Here is a 23,753-nt window from a genome sequence, read left to right as displayed (position 1 = left end):
AATTATATTTTAAAAGTACATTAAAAATATGTAAATGTAATTTTTATATCAACTTTGTGATGATAAAAAATTGTCACTAAATATTAAATTTAAATATAAACATACTAAAATTACAACATATGTTTAGTCTTTTATCAGTTAATGGTAAAAATTATTAATAAATATTAAGTTTAAGTATAAAGAAGGAGTAAAATCTCGTATTTTTAAAATTTTGGAAAACTAAATTCATCAATTTCAAAAGTAAAAGAATCAAAATTAATTTTGAAAAAGAAATATAGAATAAAGAAATATTTATGATAACTCTCACTCTGTATTATTTTATTTTATTTGTATCTGTTACAAATTCACATTCACGTGAATTGTTTTTTTTTCCTATTTCAATTGTTGAGTTACTATGTGCACAGGTCTATAAAGATATTTTCATTATTCATTAGTCTGTTGTTTGGTATTATTTTTTTAATTGAATAATTGATATCTTTCGCAATTATTCTCTATTTACGCATGTATTTTTTCACAGTATATTATTATTTTTTCATAACAACCTTTAAATTTTGTTTATGATTCTGAATATTTTTTTTCCTGTTTTCAGTTTTTATCGATACTGAAATATAACATTATTTAAAAAAAAAACACCATTGTAATTGAAGAAGTAAAACAATGCATAGGTGTTTACCTCTCAACAGTATTTTGTTTCTGATTACACTTCTAATACATAGGTGTTATTCTGTATAGTTTGTAAATACCTTTTTCATATTATGGATAAAGTACCACAAACATATTACTAAATTTTTTGAAACGGAATTTGTTTTTCTTTTTAAAATATTCAAATCTCATAAATAAAGAAATATACAAATTTTGATATAAAGATTAATTATCAATAGTTATCAATACTTTGCTCAATATAAATAAATATTAACGATTTGTTTTGTTAATTATGATCCAATATTATTTTCAATAATATGATCACCCAAATTATTAGTCTTTGTTTTTTTTACCATGAATGCTTTAGTAATTAAATGATCACTGCATAATCATTTTTTTTTAAATGCTTTAAAATACGTGAAACCCATTGATATTTAAAGAAATAAGAGCGTTTATTTTCAAAATAAAAAAAGAGGTAGAAAGTGTTTTTTTAAACATCTATAAGTGAGTTTTACTCTTATTTTCAATGTATATTTACTAAATCATTATTTACTAAATAACAGATATTCTTGCATTTGTTTCGAACTTATTTATTTGCATTCAGAAGAAAAATATTTCTCAATTACTAGGTATATTAAAAAAACTCGGAATATTTATATTTTTTGATTAGTTACAAAATATCTCAACTTATATTATTAAAAAATGTTAAAAAAAAAAGAGTTCACAAAAATTATTATTTTAAATACAATAAATAATTCTTAAATATATTTCTTTTTCTCAAAATTAACTATCACTTCAAATTGTTTTTTGATGGTTGAAAATATTTGTTACTTTGGTCCCTATGGGTTTTTTTTGTTTGTTCTAAAATCCCATAAACCCTCTCGGAGCTGAGAGTGAAGTGGCTGTGGCTCCATTAAATAAATAAATACACATATTCGTATGATTCTCCAGATCTGTTCCTCTAGCTTAGGTTGAATTCATCGCCGAGCATCAGATCCGTAATGACGATCGGAGATGCTTTTCTACGCTTACTATTCATCGCAACTTGTTGGATTTCAGCTGCTTCTGCTGATTCCATCTATGGCTGCGGTGGTTTTGTCGAGGTAAAGTAATGCGCAATTCTATTAGCCTATGCAGTGAAAAACGCATTGGAAGAATTGAAACTCCGATTTAGTCATGATTTGTATTACTATCGATGCTCAGAAGCTGCGATATTGATTTTCAAGCATTTGGATTGGGAAAGCAAGTGCACGGATCTGAAATTTGTGCTTTAACTCACTATGCGTCTGTGATTTCTGTTTTTTTTCTTTCATATCTATCTCTGGTGAAATCGCATGTTTATTTTAGCATGATGTTTACTTTTTTTTCGCCTCTTTTTTGTAATATTCACTCGATGTTTATTGTTTCTTACAAAGTCTGGTCATCGCAGGCGAGCTCATCGTTGGTAAAATCGAGAAAACAATCTGATACCAAGTTGGACTATTCCGATGTCACGGTAAGTGCGTGTAATCCGCCTGACTCTTACGAAACGAATAATTTTCCCTTACAAAATGTTTGAAAAGTGGAAGGAACTCAAACTTTTATTGTAAGCAATTCCTTTCATGCCTCCTTCAATATCCAATTCCTTTCTCTTCTACCACTTTTTTCTAGGTTCAACTATCTTAGTAGCAATTTATGTTTTTCCATTGGTAATATCCACTACAAAATTGAAAAAGAAAATAGTATTACTGATAAGCTATCCTTACAATATACAACCATAGAAAGCAGAATAAGAAAAACCTCGTGATATTTGGGTATATTGACAGCGCTTGCATAAATTTCTTGTAATCTCCAAAGCTATGTTTGGCGGTGTCATCTTCTTGAAGTTGAGATATAGCTTGGCATCCCCTTGTTATGCAAACTTCTCCCAAAGATGGTTTTTGAGGTGGTCATCTTCTTCAGCGACCCTTGCATAAAGACTGGAATTTGGATACCATTTTCAAAATAATCCTTTTTGCCATGACGGCAACATGTATTCTATCAAACTTTAGTGAACTAGAGTATTTGTTCTAAACCTTGCTAAACCCTCTACAAAGGGAGTCCTCTCCTATAGTTGAGCAAGGATTGGGATCATGAAAAAGGTGTTAAGGACGCCATCATTGGTATTTATGCATTAGTGGCCAGAGGAGATGACTACACGTCGGACACCATCATTAGGAGAAGTCTGTGTAACAAGGAGGATGTCAAGACTGTAAAACAGGTTAAGAAAGAGGAAAACACAAAATATGACGGTTCAGACCATATTGAAGATTCAAAGAGTTTATGAAATCATTATCAATATAGCCAAATATCCTAAGATTTGTCTTATTCTGAAGTTCTTAGAGGAGAAAATAATAATTATATTTTTACTTCAGCTTTTGGAAAGGTTGAATTAGGCAGCTTTTATGAAAGTTGAGTGCACAAATTGATTTTAACTCATGGGAAACATTTAATTTATTTTACTTTTCCATTTTTCTTCCTGGATAAGCGTTTGCTTAGATGTTTATTCATACAAGACCTAGGTACTTGTTCACTAACATTTAAGTAAACCAGGGCTTATGGCATAGATTTGACTAGGTAGGCATTTATGCAGAAGTTTGTTTTAAACTGAGCCAAAGTGTTATTCGATTAGCTCTTATTACACAAGGTCTTATGTCATCGGATTGGCACTGAATCTTACTGGAATAAGCTATAAAAATATAAGAGAGTGTATAAGAGTCATATGCCATTTTCATAAACTCCAATAAGCTTCTCATAAATTCTTTCAAATGCCCCCTTTACTCTACCACTGATCCCATTTGATTTTAACTAATTATTTTGTTCAATAGCTGTAATGATTTTACTGTCTTCAGTTGCTTGTTATAGTAAAACAAGACATTTATAAAAAAGTCCCATCGTGTCCTTTTTGCTATAATACTACACTATTATTGGGAAAAGGATGTGGTGTTGCTCATCCAAGTATTCATTTCAATTTGTACCCAACAACATTTAATTGATCCATTTATTGTAGGTTGAGCTTCAAACTGTGGATGGACTGGTAAAGGATAGAACACAATGCGCTCCAAATGGATACTATTTTATTCCAGTATATGACAAGGTAAAATTTACTATAATTTGTACACATTTAGGCATGTTAGGGCAACTTCTGTCAACATAAAAATGACAAATCTATGCCATAGAGGCTTATTCATTATTCAGTTCTTCTCAATGCTATTATTTTCATCACAGGGTTCCTTTGTAATTAAAATTAATGGACCTCCAGGATGGACATGGGATCCGGAAAAGGTTAGTTATTTATAAGTTATTATCTGCATGCATGATCACTCTCTCTCTCTCTCTCTCTCTCTCTCTCCATCTTGCTGTAGTATGAGATTTTTTTTATGATTCTGGCAGTTACTTGTTTCCCCCCTCTTGTCCTACAGGTTCCTGTGGTGGTTGACAATAATGGTTGCAATGGAAATGAAGATATAAATTTTCGTTTCACTGGGTAGGCTATTATTCTGATTTCTTAACTTCACATGGTTATTTTTTGGAGCATATTATTAAAAATGAAAGGAGTGTCAGGTTGAATGATATCCTTGAGGATTTAGTTTTAACTCTGCCTGATGATGTCATGATCTATGTGACAATTTTCTAGTTGAATTAGGCTATGGTTATTGTTGTATGTCCTGTGCATGCCATGCTTGCTTATGCTCTAAATTTTGAAATTACCTTCAAAGTTTTGTATATTTTAGGTTCACTATATCTGGTAGAGTTGTGGGAGCTGTAGGGGGAGAAAGCTGTTCAATAAAAAATGGAGGCCCATCAAATGTAAAAGTTGACCTATTGTCCCTTTCTGGGGATCTGCTCTCGTCCGTCTTAACTTCATCATCAGGGAGTTACTTGTTTACAAACATCATTCCAGGTAGGGGAGTCTCTGTTTATGTTTACTTTGGTTGGAAAGTTATTAGCTTTCAGTTCTTTTATTATGTAGGGAGCCTTTCACTAATTGAAATTATTACTACATATATATGTATATAAGTAGTTGTCCAATATTCATCTATATAGGATTAATATTTGCGTGGCATGAACATATGGTTGTGTTAAAAATATAAACGGTTTACTGATAAGCAGAATTGGTTTCAAATTTCCACACAAAAAGTATGATTCCACTGGAGGTGGGCACCATTGGTGAAGAAGTAGTCAAGGACCAGATGAGCTGGTGGTGAATGAGATTGTCTAATCAATATTATGTGCTCAGAATTATTTTGAATCCAAAAAAGTGGAATGAAAGTTTAGTTGAGTAATTAGGTTTAATGTATAAAAATTATCTCTTTCGGCACTTTGAAATGAGTGGTGTTGGAAATGGAGCATTTAATGATTATTACTAAGTACCTTAGACATCATGTTTACGGAAGTACTTATCTTTTTGTTGCCTTAAAAGACACAAAGGAGAGGCACAAAGCTGTTGAATTTGTGTTATTATACACCATAGTTGATTTGTATAGGTTTATTACAAGAAATACTAATGAGATATAAGAGTCTTGAGATATAAGAGTCCTACGTTTTCTTTTCTATATCCTATTTTGTCCACTTCTAAAACTTCCACGACAGATCACTTTGGGTGTCTTGTTTGTCCTTGATTAAGACGGGAAAACTTGATCCTATAGCTTTAAAGGAAATAATTGGATTCTTAGTATAAGTGGGTGATACTATTGTTATCAGTGATGAGATTGGAAGGAACAAATCTTGAGTCAACATCTGGCAAAGGAGTTTAGGACATAAAAACTTGGGAGGCTAAAACATTTTCTGTGAATTGTAGTGTCTCCCTTTTGGAAGGGTATTTTCATGTCTCAACACAAATACATCACAAATTTGCTCTATAAGATAAGTAAGGCAATTTGTATTTCTAAATACTCCCATCAATTCAAACCTATATTCAAATGATTGTGCAATAATGAATAAGGAGATATATTAGCATTTAGTTGGAAATTGATTACCTGATTTGACACAAGGAGAAGTGTTACACTTGTTGCAAGTTCGGTTAGCAAATTTATGAATTGTCCGAGAGAAGCCACTTGCAATACCTTAACCTTCTGTTTGGATTGATAATTTTAAAATTTAAGGGAATTTGAAATGCATGAAATTTGAGCTGATCTGATTTAAATTCCTTATATTTTCAAAATGCTTTGTTTGGATAAATAAACTATATTTATTAAATTTCAAATGCTCAGTTTGGGTTAGGTAATTAAATTACACGGGTAATGAATTGTTAGATCATTAACAATTTTAAATAAAAAATGAATTTTTGTTGATCCAAAATTAAACAATAATAAAAGAGTGATTAATATATCCTTGGATTCTCTTGGAGCGAATTCTTAAAATAAAATTCTCTTTTCGCTCAAGTAATGGTACTGCGTGACCAGAGAGTCCAATTTACCTGTCCGTCGGTTTTGTTCTAAATCAATTGTTCTCAGTATTGTTTCATTATTTTCTATTCTTCATCTCCAAATTGTTCAAACTAATGGGCAACACTCTTGATGTGATTGCAGGAAAATATACACTACGTGCTTCAAATCCTGATATGGAAGTTGAAGTTAAAGGTTCCACACAGGTTGGATATTGTATTTGCTTTCAGTGTTTTCCTTGTGTTCATACCCATTTCTTGGGTGTCACATTTTATTCTTATGATACATTTAATGAGCTAGGATGTTGTGCTTACTATTTTTCCGATATTGTGTTTCTTACAGATTGAATTGGGCTTTGGAAATGGGGTAGTTGATGATATTTTCTTTGTCCCTGGATATAGTATCAGTGGATTTGTTGTTGCTCAGGTAATGTTTGTTGAAGGGACAAGTCATTTTCAAAATTGCACTTCCCTTTTGTAATTGTTATATAATTTTCATCGTAAAATTATGTTATAATAGTGAAAAGATTTATGTATTTCAATAACATACCATAACAATACCAACAAAGCCTTCTCCCACTTTGTGACTGCGTCTGTGACACAGAACTAAACATAAATTCTTGTTTACATCGCTTGCTTCATCTGTTCACATTTTTATGAGTGTTGAAGGATGTTTATGTTCTTAATCAGTTTTTATTTCCAAAATTGTTTGACGTGGTTTATAACTTGACAGTTTAATTGAAACCTTTCTCAATCATGTATATATGCCTTCCAATTTGGTTCTTCTGTCTCCAGGGAAATCCGATTGTTGGAGTCCATATTTTCTTATATTCAGATGATGTTTCTGAGGTAGAATGTTTGCAAGGCACTGCTACTGGCCCACGACAAGAAAGAGCTCTCTGTCATGCTGCATCAGATGCTGATGGAAAGTTCACATTCAATTCAATACCTTGTGGTAATTACACATTTCCGTTCTTATTCTGTCATATACTCCCTCTTGGTGTTTTCCATAGGGAGTGTTGTATTTATGGTGCCTATACTTTGATGAAAAGGAATATTCTTTCTTGGTGTGTTTTTGTCAGCTTGTTTGTAGGTTGTGCATTTAATTTTTAAACAAACACTGATGACTTGCAATTCTATGTATGCAACTGTGTTTTCAAAATACCTGGAACTTCACCCTTAACATACATACGACAATTAATCTCCTGGTTATTGATCATATTAAATTTCACTCCAAAATATTTCTTGTACTTATTCTACAGTTTCTATTCCTTTTTGGCGTATTATGTTCTTGCTTTGCTTGAAAATTCCTATTACATGCTGCTAGAACCTATTTTGCTTAATTTAGTGCTTGCACTTTTTTTTATCAACATACAGGGAGTTACGAACTTGTTCCATACTATAAAGGTGAAAATAAGGTATTTGATGTTTCGCCACCCAGCGTCTCAGTTAATGTCAAGCATCAGCATGTAACCGTGCCTCAAAAATTTCAGGTAGACTATATGGATAAAATGTTTAATACGCTAACCAGCACCACTTTTTCTTTCCTGCGGCATTCAGAAAAATACTAGTGCTATCAATGTGGGGTAAATAAAAAGATTGAATTATGTATTACAATTCAGTTCACGACTGCATGCCTTGTGAAATTTTCATAAATGAAATGTAAATGCTAGATTATGTTTCAGTATTTCCAAAAAATCTTTTAAAAAATAACTGCTTTTTCACTCCTCTTTCCACATAATTGTTGTGTTATTGAACATATGCCATCAGGTTCATAGGCATGCTAGCTAAGCTCTGCATATTCATCTAGTGCATATCCATTTTTTAAAATTTTGAATAAGGTCCCCCTTTCAGAACGTCCTATTATTTAAGTGAAGTACAAATGATGACGATGGTGATTATACTTTATTTTTTGAAAATTTGGCATCAAATTAACCAAGGATAGCTTAGTCCATGTTGACCGAAACAGTTAACTGTTGGGTGATGATGATCTTTTGTTAGCGGCTGCAAATGCTGATGGAAGGAAAACTTTTTGCTGCTAGTTGCATATATTTTTTGTTATCACAATTTATTAAAAATTAGAAGTAAATCTTACAGTGGAAAATAGACATAAAAATTTCCAGAAGAAATTGCAAAAATTAAGATTGGAATTGCAAAAGATCTTGGTACCAAATATAGATGCGTGTTTTGAAAAGTTATAAATATTTCCCATTTTGTATGTTGAAAAAAGTTTGGTTCAGTCATAGCAATTGCACTGTAATTTTACTGATATCGATCTATCATTGGGGTTATGTGTATGCTATTTTGCTCTCAAGTATGTGCTATAAATGTTAATTCTCTCAGGTAACTGGATTTTCTGTTGGAGGCCGTGTGGTTGATGGAAATGGCATGGGAGTGGAGGGTGTTAAAATCATAGTTGATGGTCATGAAAGGTCTATTACTGATAATCAAGGATATTACAAACTTGATCAGGTATTGGTATTAATGTGGGTAAATGATGCAGTTAGGTTGTTCATTGGCAAGAGATTCTATTTTGTTTTAGCTTAAGACACTTCTATTGTGACAAGATACACCGGGTGTATTGTCTTGTTTATTTGTTGAGTTTGTTTTTTCTATCAATTTGAGTAAGGTTTTTCAATCTACCTGGATTGTGGATATCAATTAGAGCTTAGCTCAGCGTACTTTTTCCTTCTGTTTATTTTAATCTTATTTTAGACTGTGCTGATAATATCTTTCAGTTTATTGTAGTTTCCTCTACGTTTACATTTACATTTTTGTTTAACTCTTTCTTTTCTATGTTATATTTATTAGGTTACATCCAAGCACTATACCATAGAAGCCAAAAAGGAGCATTACAAATTCAAGAATTTGGAGAATTATATGGTAAAACATATTATGACAATTTCATTAGAATTTGAGTTTATTATACTTCTCTCTTAGTAGGATGATGAAAATTCGTAGATGGTGTAAAAAGGCTGCTGTGCATGTCTCTTGTTTTAAAGTTTGTTTGCTTACGCAGGTATTGCCAAATATGGCTTCAATAGAAGACATCAATGCCATTTCATACAATCTCTGTGGTTTGGTTAGGATGGCTAATGGTGGACTGAAAGCAAAGGTATACATATTGTCTACATGTACTTTTTATAGTAACATTTTTCATGTTAAAGTTAAAGTTGATCTTTTGATAACTGTACTACTAGGTAGCTTTGACTCATGGACCTGATAATGTGAAACCACAAAAGAAGCAAACAGATGAAAATGGAAACTTCTGCTTTGAGGTATGTTAGCTTGGTGATAATAAATCAATAAGTTTTTTTCCTTTTCGAATGTTAACAGTGTCTTAATATAATATGAATACAAGTAACTTATGCAGAAAGAGAAGAGGTGGTGTATTTGGATTTTAAATAACAGATTCAACCTTATGCTCTGGAATGTTAGCTTTTTAATAAGCAGCATGTTACCATCAAATCTATCTAATTTTATTGTCCTTTTTGTTCTGTTGGTGGCAAGCATCGAGAGGAAAGTTCTAACCTTTAAACTATTAAATTTGTGACACTTTTATTTTTGGTGTTGCTAGTTCTTTTATGAATTGAATTTGGGGTCCCAAAATGCCTTAACCTTACATTAGCAAAAATTGGAACTTGTTGTAGCTTCAAAGCCTATGTTATAATTTTTCTCAGGTAGCCTTTTGTTTGAACAGCTGTAGTGTTATTAAGGGATTTGATTTAGATGTGCAGTATTTTATATTGAATATTTTTTGTTGAAATATCAAAAAAGGCCAATTTTCAGCATCTGCAGTTCATCGGAGAACTTTTGTGTTTGAAGATGGTTCATAGCTACTGTCCAGATCATGTTTTGAATTATTGTTAAAATATAATTTTATTGCTTTTTTCTTTAATGATGTTTGTAGAGCATCTGCTAAAATTTTATTGTTCATTTCTCATTAGTGATATACAGATTGTTTGCTTTATGTCTAGGTTCTTCCCGGGGAATATCGTTTGTCAGCCATTGCTGCAACTCCTGAGAATGCTGGTGGACTCATGTTTACTCCATCTTACATCGATGTTGTGGTCAAAAGTCCCCTGTTGAATATTGAATTTTCACAAGTAATTTTTCACCCCTATTAGCTATAGGTTATCTTGTATTCTTCTTAGTTCTTTCTTCTTTTTTCCTTCAGTTTTTCCTGCATTATGCATGCTGAATTCTATTGAGGGAATAAAAATTAAAGTTCTATATTGTAGTCATGGTGGTCAAAATTGAGATCTTATACAAGATCATGAAAGTAAGTAAATGTATATTTTTAATCAAGAGATTGTAACACGATTTGTAAGATCTTGCAAAATTATGAAAAGAATGGTTGGGAGCAATGGAGTATTTGTAAGATCCTACAGAATTATGAAAGAGATGAAAGCGAGTGTAATATTGAAACAAAAGGGAAAAGAGGGAGTGTTGACATGTATAAGAAGAGTATTGGAAGAGACAGTTGAAACTGAAAAAATAAAAGAGGAAAATTAAGGAGGTAATTGCCTCTATGCCCCTCCTTTAAAACATGTTTTAAAACCCTCCTGACGTGTCTCCATTTATTGGTTGCCATTTGGAATTATTTTACATATCTTTCTATTTATTTAATTATCTTTCATAATGACCTAAATGTAACTAAACAAGGGGCACAAATTAATCGTCAATTTGTTGTGGTTTGCTCAAAGGTGACTTTTGGGAAGCTATTTGGTAAGATAAAAAGAGGGACTGTAACAAGGGTTCTCAGGGATTTATCTTGGGTGGTAAAAGGGGGTTTTATGAGAGGTAACAGGTTTTTTGAATGGTAAAAGAGGGTTATATGAGAAGTGCATAGGTTTATTTTGGGTGGCAAAAGGGGGTTGTTACAGAGGTGCTTTGGGTTTAGTTTGGGTGGTAAATGAAACAAAAAAGAGGGCGCATTAAAGTTTTTTTAAAGTAAAAGGGGAGCAGTAAAAATTACTTACCCAAAAAGAAAGAAAGAATGGAGGTATTGGATTTTTTTGGGCCTAAAAGTTTGCAGATTATAATTTTTGAGAAAGTAAAAGTTAAGCCTATATTATAAGGTGAGGTTTGGAACAACTTAGATATTATCATTTGGCCTTATTCTTAGTTGATATGGGTATTTCAACACCCTCGTGTGTGAGATTAGAGGGAAACCCTATAGTGAGTGACGTGAGACCCAATAAACCTAACTAAGATAGGCTCTCATTTTAAGAATGTGGAATTTAAGTTCCAGGCAATCCTACAACACTACTGACTTGTAAGGTAAGATAACTGGACTTATCTCTAGTTGATGTGGACTCTTCGACAATAATATTAGGTTATGAACCTAACTCATTAACAGTCAAACAGGAAATACAGAAAAGCATTGTGCTACTGCAAGTTTTGATATTCACTGATGATCCCACATGATCCGTTGAATACACAATCTAGAGGTGAACCAAACTTGGAGAGGGTAAAGAATACCGTAGAAGTGCACAATCTTATGGTTCAACTCATCAACTTGGATATAGTTTATCATGAGAAGATCAATCTTATATGGTTAAGCAATATTAGTATGTTTCACATTGATGAATTTCACATGATTCTCAATGATGTTTTTTTGTGGTTAGATGTGGGTCTATGGTATTGCTGTCAATGAGGGTAGTATGATGTGTGAATGTGATGTAATGGTTGTAAAAGATTTGTAAGCAAAGAAGATAGGAGATATATTTATAAAATTGAATTTCTTGTATAATTATCCAAAATCTAGGTTTTACAGTGGATGGACATTAAACTAATTTGTTTCATGGTATATCAGAACTCTATCCAAACACAACTTAAGATTAACTTGAATTTGGGTGCCTAACTCGATCATAAGACCTAGCTCCTGAGGTGAGTGTTGTTTAAGCTTTCATAAGCTTTACATTCTCCTTAGGCTAGGTACATACACCCAGAAAGCAGCTTTATGAAAGCTGTACAATACAATAACAATCATAATTTTAACAAGCAACAAAGAATGAAATGTCATCTTAGGCCTATATTTATTACATATTGGAAAAACTGTGTCTGATTGTGTGCTGTAAATGTAAAATCAATAGAAGCAGCCAAAGGGATCCAATCATTAGTAATATCTATTGTTGATGTGAAATTTGATCACCCCGTTCATATTCTGAACCATTCATCATGAATATGGAGACTGTAGAATTTTCTTTTTAATTTATACCAAGAAAGCCATGTGGCCAGGTAGCTCTTACCTTTGAGAAGAGAATTGTCCAAGTTTTTATTATATTCTGGCCATATTGTTGATATGGAATCTCAGCATAATGGAATAGATTTTTTAACTTGGATTTTATTTATTTATGTACAGATTTTCCTTACTGTTGAGTTATTCTTTGGTTCCTCTAAATATATTTTTCTTTATTTTCTTTAGGAATCCTTTTGACCTTGTCCCCACAAAGACCAGGATAGAGGCACATATTTTATATTGTTCTATTCTGATTATGTTCCTTATGATTGTAGGCTCTGGTCAATATTCATGGTGCTGTATCCTGCAAGGAGAAATGTGGTCCATTTGTACATGTTACCCTGGTGAGACAAGTTGAGAAACATAATGGAGAGAGAAAAGCAATTAGCTTGACCACTGAGAGTAGTGAATTTCAGTTTTCAAATGTTATTCCTGGAAAATACAGGCTTGAGGTTGATATTTTTTTTGGCTTTCCCATTTTATTTTTGGTCCAATGTCAGTTTTTTCTGGAAAGTTCTGAGTTATGTGTGTTTTGGCCACTGTAATAATATTTGGTTTAGGTCAAACACAGTTCCCCTGAATCGGTCACATTGAAAGATAATTGGTGCTGGGAACAGAACTTCATAGATGTAAATGTTGGTGCTGAAGACGTAGAAGGAATCCTTTTTGTTCAAAAAGGCTACTGGGTCAATGTTATCTCGACTCACAATGTTGATGGTTACCTGACTCAACCAGATGGGTCAATTGTGAATTTGAAAATTCAGGTACAACAAATATAGCACATCCAAAGATGCCATTAAGTTGAAGCTTCATCAAAATTCATTTCTGTTCTTTTTGTCTTGTCTGCAGAAAGGTTCCCAGCATATATGTGTTGAACATCCTGGTGTACATGAATTTAGTTTTGTTAACTCGTGTATCTTCTTTGGGAGTTCATCGGTGAAAATTAATACAGCTACTCAATCAGTATGGAACATTCAAATATCCATGATTACGTTGTTCAGTTTTTTATGTATTATTATATTTGTTTCTTTTGAGGATTTTCTTCCAAAATTTTCTTTTTTTGTAGCCTATTCACCTTACTGGAGAAAAGTATCTTCTCAAAGGACAGATAAATGTGCAGTCTGGCTCACTTGATGCATTGCCTGAGAAAATAGTTGTTGATATTAAACATGAGGGAGCTGGTGTTATTGATTATACCACAGCCACACTGAAGTCCCATGGGAAAGATCAAACAGAAACTGCTATATTTGAGTATTCTGTTTGGGCCAATCTAGAAGAAAAGCTTACCTTTGTTCCTTGGGACTCTAGGTACATATATATTAATCTAACTGGTTGTTCAAACAATTTCAATGAAATGTCTATTATAGTTTTAATGGCTTGTGTAGAAAGCAGATTGGATCAAGAAAGAAAATCGTGAATACATATTAGCAACTGTCTCATTACATCTTTACCTATTTATCCTGAAAGGATTTACTGTGTACTGCTTGTAAAATAATACATTAAAATGGATTTATACCATTTTATGCTAACTGCTAATTCCTTTCAAACTATTTCAAAAGCTTTCTTTTTTACCATTTTTAATTTATGTAGTCACATCCAATATCTTGGAAAAGAAATGATAAATCTTAAAATTGTTTTGTATGTGTTCAGTTTTTCTCTAAGGTTAAACACTTAAATTAACTTACCTTTTTTTATGATTTCATGGTGTTTATTAGTGTATTGTGTATATAATGCACATAATTCTGTGATTCTGGGAAGTTGCGTCTAGTTTTCTTGTTTTTTTTAATACTTTAATTACTCATTTCATTTCTCCTTCCTATCCCTTTCCTCCTCTCTGTAGGTTTTGAAATCAAACTTATTCAAGCACTACTATCTACCCAATTGATACCATTGACTTGTTCTTTTTTGGTTACAGGAATGATGGGCAGAAGAAACTTTTATTTTATCCTAGAGAACATCAAGTAAGCATCAAATTACTTTTTCTACTGATGATTTTATGTGACTAACTGAGTTTTATTTGCAAAATTCTTGTTCGTAGGTATCAGTGACAGATGATAATTGTCAAGCTTATATTCCTACATTTTCTTGTGAAGTGGGTGCATACATTGAAGGATCAGTTTCACCTCCTCTTTCTGGCGTCCATATCAGAGTTTTTGCTGCTGGAGACAGCAGCATTACTGCACTTAAAAATGGCGAACTAGTTCTTGAAACAACCACTGGTACTGATGGTTCCTATGTGGCAGGACCTCTGCACAATGATATCGGTTACAATGTCGAGGCTTCAAAGGTAGTCTCTTTTCTCTGAACAAACTAAGTAAAATTAGTGCTTTATTTAAAAAATATACTAGAATAGATTCAGTTTCTCTTATCTGTGGTGTTTCTATTGCCTTCTTGGTTTCTTACATTGTTTGATTATTGTTTCTGTTTATACTTGCAGCCTGGATATCATTTAAAACAAGTTGCGCCTCATTCCTTTACTTGTCAGAAGCTTAGTCAAATTTTAGTACACATACATCACAAAGATGATGCTGAAGAGCCCATTCCTTCTGTTTTGTTATCTTTGAGTGGTGACAATGGTTATAGAAACAACTCGGTATCAGGGACTGGAGGGACATTCCAGTTTGATAATTTGTTTCCTGGAATGTTCTATTTACGTCCTGTTTTAAAGGTAATAATACTGTAGCTGGAGTACTGGACATAATTGTTATGTTGTTGTATTCTACTACTTGTCATGTCCTTCACATGCAACTTTTAATCAATCAACTATAGTTCACGTGTTGCTGCACTTGTAGTTAACGATATACTTGATTTTATTATGAATCCAAAATATCCCTGACTAAATTATTGCGTTTTGTTTTTGTATTCATATACCAGTTCTCTTGGATACTTCATTAATATGTATTTGTGAAATATCAAACCCTTTAAAAAAAGCTGTGGAAGTCTAATTCAGTTAGTGAGACAGATGCATACAAGATGGAACCCAGGAACCTTGTCTCATTGAACTAGAAAACAGAGCTTATCCTCTTTAAGGATAATGCTCAAGAAGGGAATGAGATTTTTGTAATAGGTAACACTTTATAATATTTTTGTAAGATCGAACAAGCATGGTCTTTGTTAAAATAAAAGAGAGAGACATAGGCTGAGTCCCTAATGTGTATAAAGCACATAGGGTCATGCATTTATAAATAGAAAAAAATCAAAGAGATGGGTCTAAGCCCATTACATCCAATATTCTTAATTTGGATTTGAAGGATGGAATTATGTTTTTGTTATGCTTCATGATTTTTTATACAGTTCTGAATCTGTATCCCACATGCATTGCTTCCTATATCACCATACTAGGCTTGTATGATATCTGATACTCACCCATTGTATCTGTGCATCATTGTCATGTTTGATAATTTTTTTGCTTATCTAGAATCTTCATGTGCTTTTTTTTTTTCAGATTGAATTGGTCACCTTGTCATACTTGTTCTAAATTATGAGTAATTTTCTGCTTGTGTGCTATTCAGCACTCTTAAGAATAAGAAGATGCAGTGTTTGTAAATATCAGGCATATTTAGAAGTTGATTAAAATTATGCTGGTCATTTCTGAAACCTACATCTTTGCCCACTTCCTTATTCAGTTTATATTACCGTCTTATTTTCTAGGAGTATGCTTTCTCACCTCCAGCACAGGCAATAGAGCTTGGGGCAGGGGAGTCCAGAGAAGTTATTTTCCAGGCCACGCGTGTAGCCTACAGGTTTCACTTTTTCATTTCACCTTAGTTACCCTTTCCTTCATTTATTGCAACAATAAGTATTTTGAGCTTTGTTTGAATAGTGGTTCCAACATTTTCTTTAAAATCAATGAAAATTTGAAACCAATTGTCCAACACTATCTTAAACTTTGAATGTCTTTTTGCTTTTATATCTTTTCCTGATTTATGTATCTGATCTCATTTGCCATTTCTCTATTGATATGATATTTTTGCAATAATTACAGGCCTAATTATACTGAAACACTAGAATAATTTTGAGACATATATATATATATATATATATATATATATATATATATATATATATATATATATATATATATGTATGTATGTATATGTATGTGGACTGTAAACTGTTTAAAACAAGGACATTATTTAAGAACTGTGGGAGGGGCCACTACTAGTTTAGGTGAGGAACTTTATTCTGAAGCCCTGGGATGCCCACTAATCAGATGCAGGTCTGTTGATTGTGGAATTTGGGTAAAGAGTTACACAAAATACGTTCTTTGACTTTGCATGTCAGGCCAGTCCCACTGAACCTATTTTAAGTAATCCGAATTTTGCACATACTTCAAGTAGCAAGCACAGTAAATGTTTTTTTTTCTTGAATGCTGAATTGTTTCGTGAATTCCATTTGATTGGTAGTTTATTTAAAAGATCTATTCCAAGTATGCATGATTTAAGTGTTATGTAGATTGAATCTTATCTATCATGTGTGTATGATTTAATTGTAAGGCTCTACGCGACATTACATTAGACTTCAGATGCAAATCAATGCAAGGTGATGTAAAACATGCAGTTTTCCTTATATGAAAGGACTTAAACAGATAAATTATGCTGGTGAGTAGGACAGACAATATAAAACTAATATCAGTGTAATCACATACAACCATAGTGCAGGGCAAGTTGTGAATCGACATGTTACTTCTTTTTTTATATATTTTATTACCAAGTAATTATATTCAATTGCAAATGCCATAGCCTTCTCTATCTTTTTCTGTGCTTTCACTTTTCTGCTTGGGCATACATTACTCTGGAAGATGCTGAAGTAAATAAACTCTTACAGTGCTACTGGTGTTGTCACTTTGTTGTCCGGACAACCCAAAGGAGAAGTTTCAGTTGAAGCCCGGTCAGAGTCAAAAGGCTATTTTGAGGAAACAGTGACAGATTCCAATGGAAATTATCGTCTGAGAGGACTACAGCCTGATACTGTCTATGTTGTCAAAGTGGCTAAAAGGGATGCTGTAGGCAGTTCTAATATAGAACGTGCATCTCCAGATTCAATTGCTGTAAAGGTTAGTTTCCGGTAGCTATCCGTTTTAGTTGTGCTGTCATTGTTGTGATCCTGTAGTAAGGTTGTTGGTTGATGTTCCCAGGTTGGAACCGAAGATATCAAGGGTTTGGATTTTATAGTTTTCGAGGAGCCGGAAATGACAATTATAAGTTGCCACGTTGAAGGAAACGGTACAGATGAACTACGTAAACATCTGATGGTAGAAATTAGGTCAGCCAGTGACCTTAACAAGATAGAATCAGTCTTCCCCCTTCCAATTTCAAACTTCTTCCAAGTGAAGGGCTTATCAAAGGGAAGACACCTTCTACAGCTTCAATCTGGTCTCCCACAAAGCTCGCTTAAGTTTGAATCTGATACCATTGAGGTCGACTTGGAAAAAAATGTTCAAATCCATGTGGGCCCTCTGGTATACAGGATCGAAGATCAACTGAAACAGGTTTTTTCTTGTCTCCTCTCTTTCTTTTGCCTGCCTTTGCTTTTCAAAGCTTGTCGTTAACTATTTTCTGTTTTTTTTTTATGTTGCTATGGTGCGGCACATATTTTTAATTTTGATTTCTTATACAATGCAGGAATTGACTCCCGCACCAGTGTTCCCTCTTATAGTTGGATTCCTAGTTATTTCACTGTTTATTAGCATGCCAAGGTAAGATTGATATTGTCCCTTTTCGCCTTAACTACAACTAGTTTTGAATTTCTATGGTCATGTATCCTTTTTTGATCTCCTTCCCCTATCACTATATGAAGATTGAAGGATTTGTATCAAGCCACGGTAGACATACCCACTCCAGGACTCAATGCGGCTTCAAGAAAAGACGTGAAGAAGCCAATGTTGCGAAAGAAGACTTATTAAAGCTCCTGTCCGATCATTGAGGCATATCGTAGTTTAACTGATATTTAGAGTCTTAGTTAGGTTACTTTAATAGCATTCACGTTCACTGATAGGTTCGGATGCTTTTCTTTATGATTCCGAAGGGGGAAATGCAAAATAGAGTGTATATTAAATTTTTTCTTTTTTTGTTAGTATAATAGTATTATTTTACTTTTTGGCTGACTGGCAAACGTCTTTTTTTGGCTGAAGCAGCTTGTATTTGTTGCTTCTGAATTTTGGTTATTTTATTTTTTTCAGCAAATGTATCGAGCTCGAATGTTTCGACCCTCGTTGGAACTGTCTAATTTGTTTATCATATGGTTCTGTTCAGTGAGTGAAGCCAAAATTATCTGCATGACTTTTCGTATTTTAGGAAAATATTTTAGTGTCAGTTAAACATAGAATGGTGTTGCAATCTAGTTCTACTTTGGTCACGATCGGGGGTGGAAACATGGATTTATGGAATGAATGGATTTAAAAGGACTAAACTTACATTCTAATATGTGAGATTGCCCGCTGAGTTTTTAAATGACGCCACTTTTACTATAAGTAATCTTTTGTGTTAATTATTTTTTTGTAAGATTATAAGTTTAAGATGAAAATAGTCTTATAAAAAAATTTATTGAAATATTTTTATACATTATAAAAAGAAAATACTTTTTGTTTTAGGAACATTAATAACCAAATAAAATATTAAAGTGGGGGGGGGGGGGGGGGGGGGGGGGGGGTAAAAAGAAAATACTTTTTGTTTTAGGAACATTAATAACCAAATAAAATATTAAAGTGGGGCGGGGGGGGGGGGGGGGGGGGGGGGGGGGGGGGGTGTGTGGGCAGGGTTTATTTTATTTTTTCTATGAAGTTAAATTGTAGGAAAATTTAGTAAATTTTATGTAAGATAAATAAAAATCTCATAATAAATGCTGTAACGAGTATTGATTATTTTAGTTCTTTAATAATAATATTTTATTTGAGTATGTGATTTAATGAAAAGAAGCAATTTATTTCTATCTATCAAATTGTACAATCTATTATTAATTTTTTAATGAAACATTTTTATTTTTAAATAACTACCTTGGAAATAGAAGAGATGCAAAAATAATTTAAACTTATAATGAGAGTATAACTTGAACACTCCCTAATTCACCTAGCCCATTTTATTTTCTTAAATAAGATGGAATCTATTCACTCTGTTCACAAAATCTATAATGAGAACATGTTTTTTACACTCCACTTGTCTAATCAATTTCATTGCTTTGAAGAAGCAACATGTAGTCATTTTCTGGTCAAAATTAAAAAGATAAATATCTTATTTTAAAGTTTTTTTTGTGTGGAAAAAACTAAAAATATAATATCAAATTTAATAACTAAAAATGTATATATTTGTTATATAAATAAACTAATCAAACCATACACAATTACGTACACTGCAAACATGAGTCTCTATTCCGAACTTAATTAGGCATGTCCACTCTGATAATAAACAATAAAATCGACAATACATTTTGTATTGAAGTGAAAAATAGGTCTTGCTCCTAACTTACTTTTACAAAGCTTTTAACTATTTTCTTTTATTGTTAAGGTCAATGTTGACACTTGTTTTTCATTGCATTTTGTTGGTTTGCAGGTGTCGAGAGTAGGGTTGATATACCAGTTGGAGGTGGTCCTAGAACCTTCCAGTTCCGTGCCTACAATGCTTATTCCAGTATCGTATAAGACGAAGTGGACGATATAGTCCCAACCAAAGTATAAAACAATCATTACGTCAATAGTTGATTCGTTATTTGTACCACAATTTTATTTCTGTAACCTTTTCATAATAAAAACATGAATAAAGTAAAATACAATAAAATAAGGTAATAAAAAAATTATTTAAGAAGTGTACTAGAAATGCAGTAAATTAGCATTTTATATCTTGACTAATTAATTTACCTGTGTAATGATATGTTTGCATAGTAAATAGATGAAATAAACATGTTTTGATCAATGGTTTTAAAGATGATATCATATATGGAAATTTACAATAAAATTTATGATACAGTAGAAAGAGAATTAACGTAAAACTGATATATAGTGGAGAATTTGCTGACGTTTAATTTGGCAATTTGCTGAAGCTTATAGTGGAGAAATAAGGGCATGAAAGAATGAGTTAAAAATTTATGCAGAGATAAAGGAGAAGCAACTATACGTGCATAGATAAGGGCGTAATGACACGTACTTTTTGGTGTGGCGGCAGATGCACTAAGTCTGGTTGAGAATCTTTGTGCAATGAGAGATACCACGCGTGGCCATCAATTATATTCATAAAGGTAAGAAGAAATTTCGGGCACCTTTAGTGGTAATAGCCACATCATTAACGTCTTATTCCAAACTCATGCTATAAATACCCTGAAACTTACCCCTCCAACTACAACCTTTAATCAAACTTCATATTTTCTTTTCTAACAAACACAATCACTCTCATATTCCCATATTTTCACGTAAAGTTATAATGCATATAATTTTACTCGTTTTAATAATCACTGGGACAGTCGATGGGCGAAAAGTTCAACATTTTGGTGGTGTTGGAAATGGTCGAGCAGCAGATGGAGGTTTTGGAAGTGCAAGAACCGGCACGGGAAGCAATATAGGCATCGGGGGAGGAGCCAAAATTGGTGAAGGAGGCAGCATAAGTGTCGGTGGAGGAGGAAATGTAGGTGATGGTGTAGGAGTTGGTGATAGTGCAAGTGGAGGAGGTAATGTAGGTGGTGGTGTTGGAGGAGGTGGAAGTGTTGGCATAGGTGGAAGAGATAACATGGGTGGTGGTGTTGTTGGAGGTGGAAATGTTGGTGCAAGTGGAGGTGGAGGAGGTAGCATAGGTGGTGGTGTAGGAGGTGGTATTGGTGGAGGTGGAGGTGGAAGCGGTAATGTTGGAGGAGGAGGCAACATAGGTGGTGGTGCGGGAGGAGGTGAAAATGTCGGAGTAGGTGGAAGAGGTAGCATAGGTGCTGGTATAGGTGTTGGTGGTGGTACTAGTGGAGGAGGTAATGTAGGTGGTGGTGTTGGAGGAGGTGGAAGTGTTGCCGTAGGTGGAGGAGGTAACACAGTTGGTGGTGCCGCTGGAGGTGGAAATGTTGGTGCAGGTGGAAGATGTAACATACGTGGCGGTGGTGTTGGAGGTGGAAGCGGTAATGTTGGGGGAGGAAGCAACATTGGTGGTGGGGCAGGAGGAGGTGGAAATGTTGGTGTAGGTGGAGGGGGTGGTGTAGGTGTTGGTGGTAGTGCAAGTGGAAGAGGTAATGTAGGTGGTGGTGTTGGAGGAGGTAACACAAGTGGTAGTGGTGCCGGAGGTGGAAATGTTGCTGCAGGTGGAAGAGGTAACATAGGTGGTGGTGGTGTTGGAGGTGGAAGCGGTAATGTCGAGGGAGGAGGCAACATTGGTGCTGGTGCAGCAGGAGGTGGAAATGTTGGTGTAGGTGGAGGAGGTAGTATAGATGGTGGTGCCGCTGGAGCTGGAAATGTTGGTGCAGGTGCAAGAGGTAACATAGGTGTCGGTGTCGGGGGTGGTGTTATTGGAGGTGGAAGTGGTAATGTAAGGGGAGGGGGCAACATAGGTGGTGGTGCAAGAGGGGGTGGAAATGTTGGTGTAGGTGGAGGAGGTGGTGTAGGTGTTAGTGGTAGTGCAAGTGGAGGAGGTAATGTAGTTGGTGATTTTGGAGGAGGTGAAAGAGGAAACATAGGTGGTGGTGCTACTGGAGGTGGAAATGTTGGTGCAGGTGGAAGAGGTGGCATAAATGGTGGTGCAGGAGGTAGTGTTGGTGGAGGTGCAGGTGGAAGCGGTAATGTTGGGGGAGGAGGCAACACAGGTGATGGTGCAGGAGGAGGTGGAAATGTTGGAGTAGGTGGAGGAGGTAATATAGGTACTGATGTAAGAAGTGGTGTAGGTGTTGGTGGTGATGCTAGCGGAGGTGGTAATGTAGGCGGTGCTGTTGGAGGAAGTGAAAGCATTAGTGCAAGTGAAGGAGATAACATAAGTAATGGAACAAGTGGAGGTGGAAATGTTGATACAAGTGGAAGCAGTAGCAGCAATGGTGGTGTTGATGATGGTGGAAGTAAGTAGAGGAAGTATCATAAATAGTGATGGAAGAGATAATGAAGCATTGGTGAAAGTAATAATGTTGATAGAATAAGAAACATAAGTAATGATGCTAAACAGGGAGGTAGTATAAGTAATGGTTCAATAGAAAAATATTACAATAAGAGTATTGGTATTATAATTCTAGTAATTGAAAGAAGAATAATAGATGTTCTATAACTATTCATATATATATAATAATAATAATAATAATGATGATAGTTAATTATAGTTTTCAATATTAAGGTTTTAGTATTTATGTACAAGAGAAATAAAATCATGTTGTGATGTTGTGATATGTTAGACAAAAATGTTATGTATATTGTATCGATCTATCTGGATCATAAAAATAAACTCAGTGTAATTTTATATTTACCAGAGATCATATTGCTTATATATATATATAAAGATCCACTACATAATGGGAAACTGAGCCACCTATCGAAATAGGTTATTGGTCCCACACGTTGCATATTTTCATTAAATTCCATAATTGTTCTTTTTGGCAAATTTACAAAACTAAGCAAATTTGAAACCTAAATTATGAAACTAGACAAATTTAAAAAGCTTACATAAATAGGTAAGTTGTGCAGGGTTCTCATGATATGGTACAAAGAAATCATGTTCTTTGCAGACAATTTCCTCCAAATCAATTGGTCAAAGCAGAAGTCGTGAGGACCTAGATGACTTTCAAGTTGAAGATGTGGGGGTGCACATATTACCAATTTTAGTTTAAAGTAATACCAGATGAAATGACTTCTATTTGGAGTGATGGTTAGGGGTAAACGATTTCCAATTCTCATAATAATATTGATTGATTACAAAAATCTTTTATTTCTTAAATGCACAATTGTAATTGATTAAAATATGAATGCATATTAATAATAATCTTTTAATACATATTAATGATAATCTTTTAATAAAAAATGATATACAAGTAAATTAGTAATAGAAAACAATAAAAACTATAGAGAAGTAAAAGTTATTGACCAAATGGATATGTTCTCCTATAGTAAGAACATTTTTTAGTTTATCCCTTTTTTTATAAATTCAAGTAATAGTTGGTAACGAAAACAAAGAAGCAAAACTGTGAAAAACAAAATTTAGGACAAGGTGAAGAAGAGCATAAGAGAGAAAGTGAAACGCAAAAGTAAATTGAGGGCAAAATAACAAAACTATCTAGCCAATATATAAAAAAGTTCTCCAACATGACATTTCTGTCACTATGCTACTTCTATAACTATTGTAGGTACAATCAATATAAAAAAACGATTTTTATACATGTCTGAGTATTATAAACATATAAATATTTATTATTTATTATATTTCTGTCACCAGTATCAATTCTAACTACAATAGATATTGATTGGTCAAAGAACCGCTTTCTATATCTAATTAATTTTAAGAAATCTAAACTATCGCATATAGT

General features: G+C 33.6%; 2 protein-coding genes across 2 annotated transcripts; both read left to right on the top strand.

The window, feature by feature from the left end:
- Positions 1-1,494: 1,494 nt before the first annotated feature.
- On the top strand, positions 1,495-18,568 carry LOC108329144 (uncharacterized). The gene is made up of 27 exons (XM_017563204.2): positions 1,495-1,745; positions 2,072-2,137; positions 3,671-3,757; positions 3,889-3,945; positions 4,083-4,147; positions 4,395-4,564; positions 6,192-6,253; positions 6,390-6,473; positions 6,842-7,001; positions 7,424-7,539; positions 8,390-8,518; positions 8,858-8,929; positions 9,066-9,161; positions 9,247-9,324; positions 10,024-10,152; positions 12,566-12,742; positions 12,851-13,054; positions 13,140-13,253; positions 13,357-13,598; positions 14,206-14,251; positions 14,329-14,577; positions 14,728-14,958; positions 15,942-16,033; positions 17,118-17,346; positions 17,428-17,781; positions 17,915-17,988; positions 18,090-18,568. The coding sequence occupies exons 1-27, from the start codon at positions 1,644-1,646 to the stop codon at positions 18,193-18,195; spliced, it is 3,591 nt and encodes a 1,196-aa protein (XP_017418693.2). The 5' UTR covers positions 1,495-1,643; the 3' UTR covers positions 18,196-18,568.
- Positions 18,569-20,701: 2,133 nt separating this feature from the next.
- LOC108327627 (glycine-rich cell wall structural protein) lies at positions 20,702-22,309 on the top strand. The gene has a single exon (XM_017561315.1). It carries the CDS (start codon positions 20,702-20,704, stop codon positions 22,307-22,309), a length of 1,608 nt encoding a protein of 535 aa, XP_017416804.1.
- The last annotated feature ends 1,444 nt before the right edge of the window (positions 22,310-23,753 follow it).

Source organism: Vigna angularis, chromosome 2 (assembly GCF_016808095.1).
Source record: "Vigna angularis cultivar LongXiaoDou No.4 chromosome 2, ASM1680809v1, whole genome shotgun sequence".
Taxonomy (NCBI): Eukaryota; Viridiplantae; Streptophyta; class Magnoliopsida; order Fabales; family Fabaceae; genus Vigna; species Vigna angularis.
This window is presented reverse-complemented; position numbering and strand designations above follow the sequence as displayed.